General features: G+C 39.9%; 1 protein-coding gene across 1 annotated transcript; it reads left to right on the top strand.

Moving 5' to 3' along the window:
- The first annotated feature begins 18,036 nt into the window (after nt 1–18,036).
- On the top strand, nt 18,037–18,886 carry LOC139190944 (uncharacterized). Its single transcript, XM_070811436.1, has 2 exons — nt 18,037–18,397; nt 18,486–18,886. Exons 1-2 carry the CDS (start codon nt 18,037–18,039, stop codon nt 18,884–18,886), a joined length of 762 nt encoding a protein of 253 aa, XP_070667537.1.
- The last annotated feature ends 1,167 nt before the right edge of the window (nt 18,887–20,053 follow it).

The raw sequence follows: 20,053 nt of genomic DNA, 5'->3' as shown, positions 1-20,053 counted from the left end.
GGTTTCTTCCAAAGATTGACTTTCAAGGCATATTTCCAACAAGTACTTGGAAAAGCCAAGCATAGATGAGGAACTAACATTCGAGGTGGCGCAGATTAGCATAACCCCAAGTTGGCAAGACTCCATCATCGACTACTTAGTCAATGGAATGCTCATCGCATGCAGATAGACTGGAGTCTAGGAAGCTCCAGATGAAGGCAGTACGCTATTATATGTGGAACGACATGCTCTTTCGAATATCCTTTTTCAGGACCACACCTTCGCTGCTTATCGTCTCTCGATGACCTGAAGATTCTTAGCTCAATCCACGAAGGCATCTGTGGAAACCACTCAGGAGGCCGCTCCCTGGCGCAAAAAGCTCTTAACACTGGCTATTATTGGCCAACCATGCATCAAGACGCCAATGAGTATGTACAAAGGTGCAACGGTTGCCAGTGCTTCAAGCCCGTGCCCGCATTACCTGCTAGCGAACTCCACCCACAAACTAGCCCTTGGCCATTCATGCAGTGGGCGATTAACCTGATAGGAGTAATGCCGCTTGCTAATAAGGGCAGAGGCATGATGACCGTAGCGACCGACTACTTCACAAAATAGGTCAAAGCTGAACCCATGACTATAGTTACCCAGATGGACAGAGAACGCTTCATATGGAAGAATATCATCTACCGCTTTGACATCCCACACTCTTCAAAAAATATGGCATCAAGCAGCACATGTCTACGCACCAGTATCTGTAGGGCAATAGGCATGCCGAGGCAACCAATAAGACCATCCTCGATTGCCTGAAGAAAACCCTCTTAGACAAGAAGGGCAAGTGGCCAGACGAGTTCCCCGGTGTTTTATGGGCATATCGCACCACCAAAAGATGAGCAACCTGCAAAACACCATTCTCCCTGGCATATGGCTCTAAGGTGATCATTCCTCCTAACGTCATGGTGCCAAGCATCATCAATGTATTGCCGAATTTTGAGCAAAACAAAAAGGAGATGGCCACCAACTTAGACATAGCAGAGGAAGAGTGCGAGAACGTTATCACTCGTATTGCGGCCTATCAGTAGCAGCTCTTCCCCAGCTACAACAAGAGGGAAAAAATTTGGCAGTTCCAGCCATGAGACTTAGTCTTCAGAAAAGCCTTCATCACCGCCATACTAGAAGGCTTCAAAAAGATGGTTCCTATCTAGGAAGGTTCGTACAAAATTAGCCAAGTAGGCGGAAGGGGCAGCTATACCCTCATTACTATGAGCGACAAAGAAATCGATAAGCAGTTGAATGCCTACAACCTGAGAAAGAACTACGTGTGACCTCCCACCATTCCTTGGACCTCGTTTAAGATGAAAAAAGTTCAAAGACTCAAGCAGCTCGTTAAACAAGACCTCGCATGCCGAGAATTATCAGTTTTTATGCCATTACTACCTACAAGAAAAGTTAATAAAAGCCTTTATTTTCAATGAAGATTGAAGGAATTGTTCACAAGCTTGGGCTAAAGAAGATGCCCGTTGCCCTGTAAACATGTCGTAAGCGCTCAAGCGTGAGAGGGTAAACTAATTCCTCAACCATCCCTGTGACAAGCAGAATATGTCCGTTGCCCTGTAGACATGGCGTAAGTGCTCTAGCACGAAAGGGTAAACTAATTCCTCAACCAACCCTGTGACAAGCAGAAGACGCCCTCTGCCCATTCAGACATGGCGTGAGCTTTCCAATACGAGAGGGTAAACTAATTCGGAATATCCAGATGTGGATGGGTGGTGTTACTACTCAGTTTCCCTTGAATACAACGACTACCTAAGCCGGACGACTCCCAGAATTGGCCATGATAGTCTTTCCCTTGGAATAGACTTCGCCATCTAAAGGATTCAATTCCGTGGGATCCCGAGTCTCTAACCGGAAGAGACATTAAATGTAGGAACCCTGCCCATGAAAGAATTTGAGTGACAGGATGGTCCTTCATCAACGTGCAAATCTTCATGAAGTGGCTTGGTTTTAAAGTGTTTTAAGTTGTTGCAATACTAGTTAAGCAGCCTACGGAATCAAAGTTACGACTCGAAAGGATATGGCCATTGAGGCGTGATTTCGCCTACACCTCACGCCTAAAAAGCCTTCGACAGCCAGGGACGATGCCTGAAATGGTTACGTGGGTCGTTTGCTTCTGTAAGTAAGACGCCCGGTCGACGACCCAACGGTTGGCAGCCAAAGGTAATCCGTAAGTTGAGACTTACGCCTGCTATGACTACGCGGACTCGCCTACTTACTTAAAAGTAGTGCTTTCAGCCGATAGTCTATGTTTAAGTTTTGCTGGGATAAAGCTGAGGTACGATTATAGTAGCTGCGAGGATCTTCTCTGCTTCTTACGAGAAGTATGAGTCTGGCTGACGTCTCCATAAGTTAAAAATATCGCAACATGCCCCGGGAGGGCCAAGGCTCAAGAAGCCACTAAAGTCAAGTGTCACAACTGTAGCAGCTACGTGGACCTCCTCTGCTTCCTACAAGAAGCATGAGTCTGGCCAACGACTCTATAAGTTAAAAATCTCGCAACATGCCCCACGAGGGCCAAGGCTTAAGAAGCCACTAAAGTCGAGTGTCACGACGATAGCAGCTACCCAGACCTCTTCTGCTTTCTACGAGAAGCATGAGTCCAGCTGATGGCTTTATAAGTTAAAAATATGGCAACATGCCCCGAGAGGGCTAAAGCTCAAGAAGCCACTCGAAAGTTGGAATACAACCATAATGGCTATGTGAACTCCTCTGGTTTCTACACGAAGTACGTGTTCGACCGCTGGCCCTATAGGTTAAAAATTTCGCAATACGCCTCGGGAGGCTAAAGCTCACGAAGCTATCCAAAGCTGAGATTCATAGTTATAGTAGCTATGTGAACTCGCCTGCTTTCTACGGAGGCAACGAGTTCCGCCACTGGCTTTTTCCTCTTTCAGGTAAAGCTCTATGAGCATCAAAGCCAAAACTGAAGCCTAAAGTGAGCATACGACTCAAGTGCTCCATAGAAGTAGCCAACTTAACTACTTGTTCTACAACAAAGTTTTGCAAGTCGCCTCCAGCAGGCAAAGCTCCAGAAGCCCAAAACGTCGAAGCTAAAACCTAAGTGGCGACAGAGGATCGACTGGTTCACTGAAGTAGCCCACCTGGCCGCCCGTTCTACGGTTAAAAGCTTCGTAAATAGCATGGCAGAAAAGAAGGATGAAGCAAAAACAAGGAAAGCTGTTTATTAAATTTCTATCAAATTGATAAACCGGCTCGAAGACCAACAATGTTCAAGCAAAGCAGAACAAAAAGGAAAAGAAGAAAACTCCTAAGTTTAAGCAAAAAGACTACTCATTCGCAACCTGCACAACCACTGGTTCCTCGATTGCCATGCCTTCAGCAGCCAAAGCTTCCATCAGCTCATCCTTAGCCACCCCTGCCTGGACTGTCTGACCTTCAGCTGCTCCACCAAAGGCATCCTCAAACGAGAAATCAAGCAGATCAACTGGAAAAATGGAAAAAAGTCTCGAAGTCTTTCTCAAAAAACTCATAATCCGACGACCTGCCCTGAAGATGGTTTACATAGCCAAGCTTATAGAAATCAGCTTGACAAGAAGCAGGCTCCACTTCGTGACCACCTTTCTCATTCTTCAGCTGCACATTCTCCTTAACAAGCCCAATGTAAGCACCCTGCAGCTCATCCAGTTCCTTTTTCATGTTCTCGCTAGGTTTATTGCATTTAGAGATTCAATTTTTGTAATTGATTGGTCTGATATATATATATATATATATATATATATATATATATGTGTGTGTGTGTGTGTGTGTGTGTGTGTGTGTGTGTGTGTGTGTTTTGGATTCAATTTGATGCTTTGAGAATCTTTGTGATTTGACTTGAGCAGTTGGTTGGATTCATATATTGGTAATTCATTATATTGGAATGAATTACTAGTTGATAGTTTTACTATCTATTAGGCTTAATTGTTTCGATTAAGTTGAGGAATAGTGGGAGTGGATATTGTTGGAAGTATGCCCACAAAGCCACTCATTTGATGTAATTGCTTTTGGAATACTTATTGTATTAAACTATTATATGTTTAATAAAGGGCAAAGCTTATTGTTAATCACTATTTATTGTATCATGTGTTTAAGCAATAAGGGAATCCAATGAATGTATTTGATCTAAGAGATAAGTGATTTAAGTAAGTTAGATTAACGAGACCTTTCTCTTATGTTCATTCCTAAAACGTTCCTAGCCATAGGATTGCCAATTGGGCATTGACAATCCACTAAGGTTCGTATGTGTTATGTCAACTCAAGCATGAGTATGACTAGTCTCAAGTCATTTAGTGTTGGACACTAAGACAAACACATAGGTGCTCGAAAGAGTAATCGAGTACACTGAACAACGATCAAAAGAGAGTTCGAACATACATGTCATGTAAGAACTCGTTAGTAGCAATATGCAAAGTAGTCCTTTGACCTGAGGCATCATAGATGTCTAATGGTTAGGTCCTTGATCTCTGATCATGTCAAAGGCATTCCATCGAGAGTGTCCATAGCATTGTTGGGGTCAAGCTATGGTGTGAGAATTACTTGACACACAAATTAAACCCTCTTTTTGACAATTGTAGTATAGATGTAAGTAGGGTATCGTTCTAGGCCGGGGATTAGGAGGGATTGCTAATCTATTCTAAATTAATTTAAAAATATTAAACAAGACTCAAGAACACAAAACTAGGCTAAAAACTCTAATAACTCGAAACACACTTAGAATGACTCAAAATAATGAAAACAATCAAATTAGACACTAGGAACTGCAATGGACGAAAATTGAATTAAAAGACTAACAACAATGAAAACTAACTAAATAATATAATTTAATAATGGGGGGGTTTGGTTTTGACGAGAAGTAAATTAAACTTAAATAAATTACAGAATTGACAAAAGCATGAAATTAAGGTGAAAGGATAGATGACGGACTAGCTAGAGGGTTTTTCTCCACACATGACACATATGCAACCTAAATTGATTTTCAGTTGTTCTTTCAATAAATTGTGAATGACAATGTTCCAAGTTAATTAGATCCGCTTAAATTAACTCTTAGATTTCCCTAGATTCATTGGATTGAATGGAATACGCATTACAACCAAATTATTCCTCATCAAAGTCCCTAACTATGGAATACGCATGATAGAGACATTCAACAAAGATCATTAAGTTCAACGGAAATCATAAACATTGACTAGGCATTCATAACTATGGAATACGCATGTTAATCCAGCCTAGAATTCTCTTAACACGATTGTGGATAACAACCTTCACTACTTGTGAATATAAGTTCATAACGATTAGGTGAAACTCCCTTATATTCTAGCATCAAATTCATGCATGAAAATTAAGCGTGCACTCTCAACCAACATACACAAATTAGTTATCAATCAAGCAGTTAAGCAAATTAAATCACAACTCAGAAATCACAACTGAAGGTAATCAATTCATATTACAAATATATCCATGGCTTTGAATTAACCTCTAGCCAAAATAAATTTAGTTACACATTATTATCAAATTAAACCAAAAGTAAAACATGGGTTTGAGAAGATAAAACCAAGAAAAATGGAGTGAAACTTTGCTCTGTGTTGCTCCCGTTTCTGCTGGTCTCTGCCCTCTCTGACCTCTGGCTGGCAGCCTCCCTATCTCTCTCTCCCTTTCTCACGCTGCCAAGGGCAGCGTTTCTTTTTCTTTGTCTGCCAGTCTTGTTCTACTTCTCTGACCTACTCTCCCTTTGACCTCTCACTGCCCTGCCTTCTGACTTCTGTCAGTCTCCCAGTCCGCCCCTACTCGGTTTTCTACTGCCGCCAGGCAGCTCTCTGCTTCTCCTTTCTTTTATTTCTTTTATTTCCTGCTTCTGACCTTTCAAGGCTGCAAGGGCAGCCTTTCTTCTCCTTCTTTCCGCAAGGCCGCCCGCTCCTCTCTGCCCTCACCTCTCTCTTTATTCTTTTTCTGCCAGCATGCCATCCACCCGTGTCTCCCATTTCATTTATTTTCTGTTTCTTTTTTCTCTGCTTTCCGTTAGTCCTCCACTTCTTGCTTTCTTTATATTTTTTTTTCTTTTTCTTTTGTTTCTTTTATTCCTCCATCATTCCATTATTTCTGTGAAAACAATGCTAACACAAAATTAACTGTACATTAACACAAGATAAGGTAAAATGCCATAATTTTAACACAAAAGCATTACAAATACTTTAGAAATGGATGGTATAAATGTATGAAATATATGAGTGATCAAGCTATCTCGTCATGTAGGCATATGAATGCACAATAAGGGATCTCTAACCTCCCATGGTGGAAGGAGAATACTCTAAGATATGATTCGGGAGTCTTTGGCCAAAGCATACGAATATGACTTAGGAAGTATGTTCCAAATCATATTCAATTGAATCATATAGAGAAGTATTACATTGGATAGTAGACATGAAACAAACTATCACTCAAACAATGTGATTAAGAGTATTGTATTAGAGAATGACCGTATTGCATTGTAATTGTAACTGGATAGGTTCTCGAACCAATTCTATTTGGCTTGGGTAACCATGACATGCTGCTAGGTGTCACTCATGGTTTGTGGAAGCCCTGAAGATTAGCAAACACTAATCTTAATCAAAAGGAGAATTGAAATGAAGTTTCAATTCACAATCGATTGTTAAGAGTAACAATCGCCCACTGCCTCGCTAATTGGAACCTAATGGATCGTACACCGAGTAAGGATGAAAGTGAAGAAATATAAATGAAATGGATAAGCAATTAAATGGCTTAATTGAAAATGATCAAGGTTAATTAATTAGTTGATTAATTATACGAAAGGTTCGTATTGGGCTTTTAAGTTAGTTTTGGGCTTCGGGGTCCAAAAGGGTTTGGTCCACTAGGTCCATTATGTTTAAGTTGTATGACAACTAAAACAAATATGGACAAATAGCCCAATCACTTAAGATGGCCGGCCATAGTGAGGGAAGTGGGAAGTTTTACTTAATTGCAAGTTCGCCACTCACCTAAGAAAAGAGATATAAAAGCATCTTTATAGCTTTTACCTCATTAGGGTTTTCTTGAGACAAAGAAGAGAAACACTTTCTCTCCTTTTCTCTAAAAGAGGTCAGCCACTTAGGGAAGAGATAGCTAGCAATCTTTTCTTCTCTAAGTCATCAATTTCTTCTTCACACCTCATGCTTGGTATGGAGACTTAGAGACACCAAATCTTTGGTGTTTTTGGAGATCCTTTCCTCACATCCTCAAGGAGCAAAGGAGCATCAAAAGGAAGAAAATCACAAGGAAGATCCAAGGAGCTAGGAGGTGACTTGAAGGCCCTCGACTTGGGTGAATCCCTTATGTAAACAAGGATGAGCTTCAAGGGTAATTGATAAGAGCATATTTATGCGACTGAGTTAGCTTGTTCTCATGCATTTATGTTGTTATTCCTTAGTTGTTTTAGTGTTTCAAGTCATGTTGGTGCAATTTCAGGTTCTAAGGACAAAGTATGCAAAAATGTGCATTTTGGAGCCTTTTGGAGCAATTTTGGGCTTGGAATAAATATCACATGCTTGGAACTAAAGGAATGGACGAAATTGAAGACCTAAAGATGAGGATTCCTACTTGAAGTAGGAAAGTTAAGCCAAGGTTTCCTATTTTGGTTTGATCTTTCCTAAATCCTAAATGTCCCTAAGTTCCAGCAACATTGAAGGTTTCACATGCATTTTAGGACACAAATTAAGGGTTCCTTGTACCATAACAAACCTTTGCCGTGCACTCCATCCATGTTTAATTCTTGCATCAATCATCAATTCACTTTCACCTTTGAATGATTTCAACACCACTCCATTTTACCCATGCTTTGCCTTGCACTTCCTCTATAAAAGGAAGTGTGTGTAACATAAATTGAGTTCATACTTTGTTAGATCATTCACTCCCATTTCAACATAACCTTCATCCAAACACATCCATTCATCTTCACATCCATTCCTCCATACAAACAAACCTTCAAACACTCACCAACACCTTGTGCCATAGCAAAGGAAGGGAAGGAAAGTGTTTGGACGTGCTTGCTGTCCAACTTGGATCGTCGGAGCGTTTAGGTGTTTTCTTTCTTTTGTTTCTAATGTTTAAATTCATTTCCTTTCGCTTTGTTGTAAATATGAGTGGCTAAACCCCTCTTGGCTAGGGGTGATTTCAAAGCCATGATTATGTGTGCAATATAATTTGATAAATTCCAGTTATGAACTCTTGAATCGTGAATGCAATTGGCTTAACTATTTGATTGATAACTTATTTGTATTTGTTAATTAAGGGTCGACACTTAATTGGCATGCATAAATCCGTTGCTAGAATATAAGGAAGTTTCACATAATCGTTACAAACTTATATTCACATGTAGTGAAGGTCGCTTATAAACGATCGCGTTAAGTTCAATTCCTAGCATGAGTGACATGATGTCATAGTTGCAAGTGCTTTGTCAATGCTTATGATTTTCATTAAACGTAATGATCTTTGATTGTATCTCTATTATGATGTCATGTAGGGAACTTTAGAAGAATGTTTTGGGTTGTCGAATGATGTCATCCAATCCAATAAAACAAGGAAAATCTGAGAGTTAATTAGTGATGTCACGGTTAATTTGGAGCATTGTCGTTCATAATTCAATGAAGTAGTAACTGGAAATCGAGTTGTTTGCATACATATCATGTGTGGAGAAAAAGCCTCTAGCTATCCCATCCATCATCTTATTTCTCAAATTTGTTTTACAATCTATCTAGTTTTTCATACTTGTTTGTTTGTTTCAACTCCGTCCAAAACTCACTCCCCCTTTACTTTAGTGTGTCTAATTAGTTAGAATCTGTTTTAATTTGTGTTTTTAAAATGTTTTGATTCAAGTAAAAGTCAATTTTTGTCCAAAGTCATTCCTAGTGTCTAGTTTAAGTTTATTTAGTTGTTTTAAGCTGTTTTGAGTATTTTAAGTTTGCTTTGAGTCTTGTGAGTCTTGTTAAGTATTTTCTTTTAAGTTTAATTTTATGTTTTTGAGTCAATTTAGAGGTTATTAGCAAGCCCTCCTAATCCCCGGTCCAGAACGATCCCTACTTATACTTATACTACAGTTGTCAAAAGAGGGTTAAATTTGTGTGTTAAGTTAATTTTCGCATCAGTAATGAATCTCTAAATCCTTCCTTCTCTTTAATGTTGTTGAAGAGTCTCATGGTTCACCATTCACTAGGCTTTGAAAGTCATGGGTTTTAGAATTGCTTTTGAATGCATGCCTACTTTAATATGTTAATAGTTTGCCTATGTGTTCAAATATTCTCACATGTTCTTAGCTAGGACAAATTTTTTGCTTTAGATATTTAGGTCCACTGATGTCAGTTTGATCATAATGCTATAAGTGCAGATTGAACATAAGTAATTTGAGGGCATCACTTACATGTTGGTTGTGATTGTAAGCTTTTGATTCTATGTTTTGTACAGATAGATTGTTTATGGTGTTACTCAAAAGGCTTGGTGATCACCCTATGGTAAATCTTGATAGAACTAGTTTACTTGGTTCATACTTGCTCAAGTGGGAGAATGTAAGAATATGCGCATAAGAATGAATTTATGAACTTAGTTATTGGTCTTGAGATTGAATGGGAAGTCTTATTGGGAATGGATTTTGTAATCCATATTACACTGGACTACTATTTAAGGGATTAGTTTCCTATAAGGATTCTAATAAGGGAATCTTTATGGGATTTGGCAAGGATTATGTTGTGTATATATAGTGGCATTTGCTCTCACAGTTGATATGCTCGATTACGGACTAAAACCTATTATTAGTTAAGAGCAAAACCGATTATTGGAGAGAGGAGAAAGTGCACTGCAACCTTACAGCGAAACTTGGACATGGCTGCTTCTTCGAGTTCATCTGTAGGTATGATCTTCTCCGTACATTAGTTTAATGATCATCAGTTTGTTCTTGGTTTGTGTTTCATCTAACAAATGTATCAAAATTCCAATGTTACAAAAATTTCAATATAATAGTGGAAAGTGGCAAAGTGATGAGAAAAATATAAGTACATCATAGGCAGGAGAGGGTTTTTTTCTGTTTGAATGACAAAACAAGAACACTAGTGCTCATATAATATTTGATATGGAGTATAAGTAGAATAAATGTATGTTGGATATTAGATATATATATATATATATATATATATATTTTCTTCAAAGATAACCCATGTATATTATATAATTGTAGTCTGCAACTAAATAAACGAATTACTTGAGTGGGGACATTTGCCCCCAGTGAGCCTTCATTGGCTCTGTCCATGCATACGGTGTCACAATTCACGTTGTAAACAGGCAACAGAGGCACCTGCCAATTTTCATGAATAAAAGTAGAACTTCCAATGTCAATAGTGGTGATAGGACTTGTATTGGAGACGAGAGAAATTCCAAAGCAGCTCCATAAGCCCTCCTGGAAGTGTTTTAAGGAGATGCACAAGTGCCATTGAAGCTTGCATGACATCTGGATTTCCAAATTTCCCAGCAACAGTAAGAAACTAAGGTAAGGACATAATTCACCACCTTTGCAATGGCGAAAAGCCACGAGTCAAAAGGAAATCGATTGGGACTTCATGTGATATTGAGGGGAGAAGCAAACCATACAGCCGACGTCTAGGGGCATAAGAGTAGTAAATGTTCAACAGCTTCAAGGAATTCCATGCAAAACGAGCATAACGGGTTGGCCCGAACTTTGCGCTGGTAGAGGGCTAGCATGGTTGGAAAATAATTGTTTACTATTCTCCAGATAAAAAAACCTTATCTTCAGAACTGTATTTATATTCCAGACTAGCTTCCAAAAAGAAGGATCAATGCAATGAGATGGTTGGGCCTTACCCCCATATTTCAAAGTCTTCCATCCTAAAGGAATGACTAAGGGCATAGCCGAATTAGGCAGTCCCGTGTTGAAAGAGCACCTAGAGGGAAACATTCGATGGCCGCAGGTCTGCTATCCCGAAAATTGTCTCTTCTATGTCTTCATGTTTATTTTTTTGATACGTGTCATGCCACTAACTCTAACTTTAACTATATTAACTTTTAATAAATTAAAAAAATATATAATAAAAGTAAAATCAGTTGACAGTGGATACCCTTTTTGGAGTCATTGTAGCCCCGCCAAAAACAAGCTATAATCGAATTAATCTCATTATAGAATGTAACAAGGAACAAAAAACAGTTCATCGGGTAAGTTAGTATTGCCACTGCCACTGCCTTAGTCAACACTTCCCAACTAGACAAAGACAAAGATGCATGCTTCTATCCTTGAATTTTCTAAGAGATTCGGTACTTTACAAAATTGAGAGCCTCTTTTTTTATCTTCCCCATATTGTTGGAAGTCCCAGATAGTTCCCCGGAACCAAAGATTGCAGCATATTAAATATCTGACAGGCCTCCTGGATGATATGATGGGGAGCATTTGCAAAGAAGACAATGGAGGGTTTTTTGTTGATTTATGGCCCGTCTCGATGCCAAACAGTAAGTATTAAGAATATTGAGTAAGGTCTAGTAGTTGGCAGGGTCGGCATTGATGAAGAATAAAGACTCATATGCAAATAATAAGTGTGAAAAAAGGGACAAGTGGGGCCCAACATGATATCAGACAGAGCACCCGATTCACAATACCTTGATATGAGGGACGATAGGGCTTCAATAATAAACAGAAAAGGATATAGGAAAAGCAGGTCACCTTAGGCAGCCCCTAGCTTTTGGTCCTCGATTGTATTGGCAAGCAGGTTCTATAAGATCTTGTCAGAGAAGTTGCACAAGCTTATTGGACGAAATTGGGATACCGATTTCAGGTTTGGGACCTTGGGAATGAGGACCAGATTAGTATGATTCATCATGGGTGCAAAAACACCATGCTTAGAGAATTCCGAAGCCGTACCAGAATAATACCATTCATCATCTCCCAACACTTTTTAAAAAGGTTCAATGAAAATCATCAGGTCCAGCGGCCTTTAGCACCACCCCTCCCAAAAAAAAGGTTCAATGAAAATCATCAGGTCCAACGGCCTTTAGCGCCACCCCCCTCCCCAGTCATTAGGAACACAGCCGTTATGGAATTAGAAACAACCTGAGATAAACAAGATAGAACATCATCCAGGTGACGAGGGCCATCTGTAGTAAACAATCCTTTAAAGTAGGAGTCATTATGCTCCCTGACCTTCCGAATCGCTTCCAGTTATACATTATCCAAAGACATTAATCTGAGAATGCGGTGACGCTGTCTTCTTTGGATTGTGGTTTGATGAAAGAAAGATGTATTTCTAACACCTTCCTTTAACAAAGAGATATGAGATCAGTGATGCCAATACAACTGTTCGTGGCAGGAATTTCCATGGGGAATGCTTCCTGGCCGACGAGCACATAGCTCCCCGAGAGGTTGGCGCCGGTTGATACTTTTTGTCGGGCTTCTGCTTTATCGGCGGGCTTGTCGGGCAAAGCCTGTCGGGCAAGGCTTGTCGGGCAAGGCTGAAAGAGAAGGACAAAGTTAACTTTGAAAGGTGCCTTTGTGAGGCCTTAAGTGTAGGCCTTGAGGCTCACGATCAAGATTAACTTTGAATTGCTCAGGCGTGTCACTACCATCTTCAGCATGGCAGATGTAGAACGGATGTTTGAGTTATAATTATATATATTCGAGAGACTATGTTAGTTATTGATAGGTGCATTTGTGGGGCCTTAGGTGTAGGCCTTAAGGCTTCCCATAAATAACTAACTTAGTACTCAAACACATAAGGTTCCCTTTGTTGGTTATATGGGTCTTATAACCATTATACTTCTGATTACCTGAGCTCAAAGAGCAGAATGAATCCAAATAGGTGCCTTTGTGGGGCCTTGAATAGGCTTTGAGGCTTCCCATCAGAACCCCTTATGTACTCAATGTTCTTGCCCGAGAAATATGATGAATCCAAATAGGTGCCTTTGTGGGGCCTTGAATAGGCCTTGAGGCTTCCCATCAGAATTTATCCCGTACTCGAACGTTATATGGTCATCATAATATAACAGAAATAAAACTACGTGGCAGGTTGATTACTTGGGCCCCAAGTAACTTCGGACTTCTTGTTTATCAAAGCTTGTCATGGATGGGTTAAGTCCACATCAGGTTCTTTTTATGCCTTGAGGCCAAGGACTTTTTAGGGTGATCAAATCTTATATGCCCGAGGGCTTAGAACTTAGATCTGACTTGAACTGTGAAGACATATTCAAATCGGATTCAAGCGCTAAGAGAGTATTTTAATAGCCATATTACTAGAAATAACTTGGATACAACTTGAAGTATACAACATATTGCTAGGCTAATGAATGAAAAGACAAAAAACAAAGAAGGTCAGGCAAGGTTTAACCTTGTCGGGCAAGGCGGATTGTCTTGCAACTTCCTATCTTTATGGGTTAACAGAAGGTTTGAAAATTTAGAAAAGGGGTTGGGAGGTGAGTTTGTAGAAAGAAAATCGATACTACAGCAGGCGTTGAACAGGGTAGCAGAGCTATTACAAAGGGTTTGTCCCGAAAGGGATGAAGGCTTGGGCTGACTACAGCTTCGTTTTGAAGGCAAATCTGGCTTTGAGTAGAGTTTGTGCTTTTGTTTGTTTGTTTGAGTGTCCATAATCCTTCTCCATCTGCTTCTTTATATAGAGGTCTGGAAGAGCCCCCTTGCTGAGATCTTTGTACTTGTCCGAAAGAAGCTTGGGCAGCTTGCATTGCATTTGCCAACTTGCATGTAGAAACAATATTAAAAGAGGAACTTGCATTTCTACCACATGCTTTCATCACATGTTTTCCCACTTGTAATAAACTAACATTTAAAAGAAGCAAGTTGGCTTCTTTCACATGTTCCTTGTCCGAAAGCTCTCATGGTGCATTCTCATCCACTTGCATGAAAAAGCATGCATTTGTCTTGATTAAACAATTCTTTTGGCAAACCTCTACCACCCAAACAAATAGGAGAAACAATATTATAGTGTCAAACCCCTCCACTTGATAGCTAAATATCTTCAAAGTTAGTCTTCTTGCTCATTAATCCTCCAAATGCCATATTTTACCCAAATTGCCCAAATAAGTAAAAATGGGTATATTTTGAGTACAAACAACAACTCCTCGTTCTTCCAGGCAGCCGCCAACTGTTCAGTGGTGAGGCGAGCCATGTTCCGTTTCACAATTGGATAATGTTGAGTTTCATTTCTTGAATGTTCTTGAGAAGTCTGTTGATTTCTGTTCTCTTGTTAGAGAATTTTTCACTCCAGGAAGAAATATGGGAACTACAAACAGAAAGATTACAAGACCAAGATGACAAATAAGAACCTTCTATATTATCATTCGAAACTTCCTCTACAAGATTTGGGAATTCCGGATCTTTAGTCCAAAAAGAGTCCGAACGGAATGGCCTAGGTCCATTACACACAAAAGGAGAAAAGTTTAGTATTAGTGGTCTATGATCAGAGAAACTATCGGACCCTGAGAGACAACTGTAGAAGGCCACTTTGTCATGCAACTGGCATTCGCAATAGCTTGATCCAGCCTTTCATCAATAATCCATGCATTCTCCCAGTCATGTTCCCACGTGAAGCAAGGCCCGGAGAATCCTAAATCAAAAAGCTCATTGGATTGTATGAAGTTCCTAAGTTAGCGATGTCGCCCCGGATGCCATTGTCTGCCACCCTTCTTCTCGTGTAGCCACATCGTATCATTAAAGTCTCCCATGTACACCCACGGCCAGCCACAATGGATAAGCAGTACTTCTCCCAAAAAAATGTTTTTTTTTTATGGTTGTGAGGAGGACCGTAGAACCATGAAACATGAGTGATAGTTTCTTCAATAGAATACTGCACAATGGAATCTATAAAAAAAATAGAGGCAAACATGATTTGAATGGAGACCCCGACCTTCCATCAGCAGGTACAAAATATATATTATTATACCCAAGCGAACGAGTAGTACGCTCTCTACTAGCATCTTTACACTTCGTTTCAGAAAGAAAAAAAACTGAGGGCTTATTTAACCGTAATTGCTTCCGTAGAGCATCCACTGTGAAGTCTTGCCCAAGTCATGCCCAATCCCTTGATAGTTCCAAGCAAGGTAGATCGTATCTTCCTTGTGGCTGTATTGGGGATCATATCTTTGTTGTGGCTGTATTGGGCTAGCCACCACCACCCAGTTCAACAAAAGGACTCTCTAACTTCATTGCAGCTTTCCTCTTGTTAAGAGCTGGGGAGATAGATGACAATGCCGCCGAGTCCATATTAGAGGAATCATTTCCTGATTGAGCAGCCCTAGCACGAGACATGCGAGAAACCCAAGGCCACTCCTTCAAGCATCTACACCACCTCGGCTCTTAGTATTGTTGCCAACTTAGAGAACCACCGACGAGGAAAATGTATCAATATGGTCATTGACAATTTCCTAGCAGAGAGGTGGCAATAACTTCTGTTTCTTTGCAATATTGTTCGGAATCACTATCTCAATAGGACACTTGCGAATACTTCTTTGGGCTACTGGGTCAAGGAAGATGCCCCCACAAGTGCTGCATTGCAGGTGTCGTGGGTTTGTAGGGAAAGTAAGTGAGGTTATGATAGGTGTGATGGAGGCAGGGTTGGAGATATGTGACGCGGGGATGTGGTTTGAGCACTGGGTGTTGATCGTGAGGGTTAATTCCATAATGGATGTAAGAGTGGCGAGGGCTCCATTTGAGAAACGTGGTGGGGGGCACAAATGGGAAATGTTTTATTAAGAGGGCAAAAACAGAGACAGAAGAAAGAAAAGAAAGACGAAAAACACTAGTAGTTCAAAAGAAACTGCAAACAACGACAACACCAGCCGAGAAAACCCCACAAAAGGATCAACACAGAAGCTTCAAGGAGGGACATTCAATCCAGGAAGCCTCCACTCCATAAAAATATGCAAGTTATCCAGAGAAGACTTTAGGTCCAAGGAAATCAATTTCCTTCTAATAATATCTACGATTCATTTGAGGATCATCAGGAGGGCTTGGACTTATTTCTTTGTAAAGGTATAAAGGTGATTTCCACGCCATTGAGAAGAAGCTTATCCAATGAAGTCCTGGCAAGGACGCCTATGCCAAATATCCCCACACTTCCCCATCATGCTACTCCAAATTCTACAACTGTAAGGACAATCAGAAAACAAGTGTTCCACCGGTTCATTATCCGACAAGCACAGAACATCAGAAATTTGAGCATAGGACTGAAGTCTATCCTTAGTAGACATTCGACGTTAGTAGACAAGTCGAATGAGCAATATAACAACCATTACCACCAAGAATCCATCTAACTCATTCGACTTGGCATCAATTTCGGGTTTCCAAGCCTATTGTTCCTTGGCATAAGATTGTTTGGTATGGTCAGAATATTCCTAGATTGGCCTTCATCAAAAAGGTTAATATCCAAATTCCGCTGACAATCATCCAAGGCATTCTTTGTAGTTAAAACATCATTACCACAGGAAGCCATATTCTTTAGCTCTTTCTTAATTAATTTCAATTTGTGGCACACTTGAAATTAAAGAGATCCCTGAATATGTGTATTCCATATAGAAGAACTTAAAGGGAGAGTTTCTGACCTTTAAAGAGATCCCTGGCACATCTGCGGTTAAAAAATCCACACTACTGCTCGGAAAGAGAGACATCTAAGGCCAGTACTTCTATATGTTCAATCTTCAAGTCTGTCACTCCAAGTGAAAACAAAGGCCAGTACTTCTAAGGTCCTCCATTTCAATATAAAAAAGGTGGCAAAAAAATGAAGGTGGCAAAAAAATTCATTAGAAGTATAAATGAAGGTGGCAAAAAAATTCATCTTAAGATCGAGAGAGAAAATATTGCAATGACAGAATTGATCTCATTCAGCTAAGAAAGTTACTCTTAAAACATCAGGATTCCACCCAATCCAAATTCTTCCAGAATCAGCGCTAGAATAATTATTCATAGCCTCCCAATTCAAGAATACAACTCTTGAAATACCATGCCGATTATCCTTCTTAACTTTGGTTTCTACTATACATAACAGATCAAGCTTAGCAGCAGAGATAAAGTTTCTTACAGCAAGTTGTTTAGGACCTTTGTTGAGGCCACGAATATTCCAAATGGAAAGCTTAAACATGATTATTATTAGGAGGAGAAAGTATGTGAACAGTAGGAGAATTGCCATTTCCAACTTTTCTATTCTTCTGCTTCCTCTTACCACTAGAGAGGCCATTTCCAATTGGCATGACATCAATATTTCTATTTTTTGCATGACATCAATATTTCTATTTTTTATCCTCTCTGGCATCTAGATTTATCAGGTGAAGCAGTATAAGTGAATTTAGGGTTTCAATCATCTTCAACCAAAGATAAGGCACCAAGAGACGTTGCCAAATTCTCAGATGAGGGAGAAGAGGGGTCTTCAATCACAATCAGAGTCTCTGAATAAAGACCCGTCTCTTCATCAATGTACATTTCAATCCTTTAAGAACACGAAGAGTGTTCACCAACAAAGTTTGGTGGGGAAGCAAATAGAACACCATCCTACAGTTGGGAGGTTTAATTTCAGGGCTTGGAACCTTATCCACAGAGGAATTAGCAATGATTGGCTTGGAATTTACCTTGATATATTTCTGCATTGTGCCTTTAATTTTCAGGGGATTATCATCATCCACAAGGGTAGAGCTCAATTATGTTTTCTGTTTTTGGACACAAGGAATTAGAGTGACGAAAGAGCTTGCACTTAGTGCATTGCTTAGGCGTCCATTGGTACTCAACTCTCACTTCAACCATCACACTATCATCTTCCGATTCTTTGTTTTTCATACAAAGATCGAAGGAGTCCACCAAGTCATCTGAAGCATTAATCTCAATGCATATCCTTGCATATGAAATCATTTTCTGTCATTGAGTGAAATAGTCGGCATATAGAGGACGTCCAATAGCACTAGCAATATAACTAAGGCCTTCTGCATTTCAGTACTCCTAAGGAGGGTTTTGTGGCTGCCACTATGACGGCTGCGCCAAATCTCCACTCTGGTCCTCGTTTGCCTATTGTTCCTTGGAGTTTTTTAGGCAGCGATCCTGATGCTGCCACTGAGAAACCCTCTCCTTCCAAGCAATCGTTTGCCCAGTTTCTCAAACAACCTGTGGTTTCTTTATCTCAACTCCCCAGTCCATGTGAAAAAGGTGGTTATATATCAGTAAAGATTTCTGAAGATGCTTTTTCCAAGGGCTTGGATTGTTGCAAACAATCTTTGATTGGTCGTGTGCTTTTACCTAAGGGTTCTACACCATTTCAAATGGTTCTTAGAAATAAGCTTGAGACCATATGGGGTTTTAAGGCTTGGTGTTTAATCCCTTTGGGGAAAGGTTTTTTCTCTCTGTGTTTTGACCACGTCGAGGACATGAGACGAGTTTGGGAATTTGGTACACTCAATCTTAATCCTGGACTATTTAGAATTTCCCAATGGTCCCCAAATATCTCACCCTCCAAACAGAAGTCGACCCATGCGCAAGTTTGGATTCGTCTATATGATTTGGGATTGGAATATTGGGAACCTCAAACCTAATGGAAATCGCTCAAGGAGTTGGGTACCAATCCAATTGGACAGGGTGATAGCTTTTATGAATTTTGGTTTGTATGCTAGAATATTAGTGGATATTGACCTTTCTAAAAAGCCTCCCACTTCACTTATGGTTGAACGTGATAGTCAAGAGGTTTTATTTGGGGAAATAATATATGAAAAACTTCCTAATTTTTGCTCTATTTGTGGAAATATTGGGCATCTGCTTGCTACTTGTTGTGTTGCTGCAAGGGATATTAAGTGTGGGCATGTGGTTGAGATGGAAAGTGCATGATCATGAATAGTGAAGCGCAATGAGAACATTTACGATAACATTTGAGTTGAAATTGATATCCGCAATCAACCGGAAGGTAAGGTTCGTGTTAATAATGTGTCCAACTTGAGTGTGAGAGGTTTGGATGATAGTGATGTTTCGCCTATACATGTTGTGGATGATTTAGAAAATAATGGGACAACCTCTGCATACGTTTTAGAAACTCCAGGTTCTCATGATCATGCATGCAGTTAGTCAATTGGCTAAGGCTGGTTTGGTAAGTAAGAACTCCATCTCTAGTGCGAGAGGTTTGGATGATGCTTCTCCCTCACATTTTATGGAAGGTTTAGTTGATGATAATGATAGAACTTGTGACCATGTTTCTGATACTTCGATGGATACTCCTCTTATAGGTATTCAGTTAAACTCTTCTCTTGTGCTCTCTGAGAGATGTAATGCTAATGACTCAGTTCAAGTTGTTTCTCAAGTTCAAGAGGCCAGTTCTCCTTCTTTATCTCCTCAAGTTCGCTCTGAAATTCAAAAGGTTAATGATTGGTACACTATGGTGGAAGAAGATGCTCTTCAAAATAATGTTGCAGGTGGAGAAAACAATGATTTAGATGGGGCAAATAATGTTTATGAGGATGACATGACTTTGGTTATCATACCTACGAGCGTGAGACTATTCAAACTTATGCTAGGGTTGCTGCTATGGCTCCCCATGATCCATGAAGACCATTTATTCGAATATTCAGGGCTCAGCAAATCGCACCACTAGACAAGCTTTACGGAGCCTTGTCATAAAACATTCTCCTGATTTTCTTTGTTTGGCAGAACCTATGACTTCTACAATGAAAATTCGTCCATTTTTTTGGAAATCTATTGGTATGCATCTTTTGAGAGTAAATGATAGAGGTCTGAGATTGCCTAATATTTGGGTTTTTCACACAGCTAATGTTTTATCTCCTATGGTTTTATCTACTTCAAGTCAATATATTACTATTCAATTTTAAGTAGCTGGCACTGCCCACTGTATTACTTTTGTTTATGCTGCTACAACAGTGGTGGAACGTCGACCACTTTGGCTTTCTATTGCTCAAGTTTGTGCCGACTTTTCAGGTTCTTGGCGTGCATGAGAAAATTGGGGGGGGGGGTATTTTGCCTCGTTAAATAGCATGTGAAGAGTTT

This window comes from Malus domestica, chromosome 13, assembly GCF_042453785.1.
Source record: "Malus domestica chromosome 13, GDT2T_hap1".
In the NCBI taxonomy this organism is placed as follows: Eukaryota; Viridiplantae; Streptophyta; class Magnoliopsida; order Rosales; family Rosaceae; genus Malus; species Malus domestica.
This window is presented reverse-complemented; position numbering and strand designations above follow the sequence as displayed.

Excerpts from the sequence above, each read along its gene's own strand:
- LOC139190944 (XM_070811436.1), top strand. The coding sequence starts at position 18,037 with ATGACGGCTGCGCCAAATCTCCACTCTGGTCCTCGTTTGCCTATTGTT. Across the intron at positions 18,398-18,485 it reads TTTAATCCCTTTGGGGAAAG|AATTTCCCAATGGTCCCCAA; the intron begins GTTTTTTCTCTC and ends TGGACTATTTAG.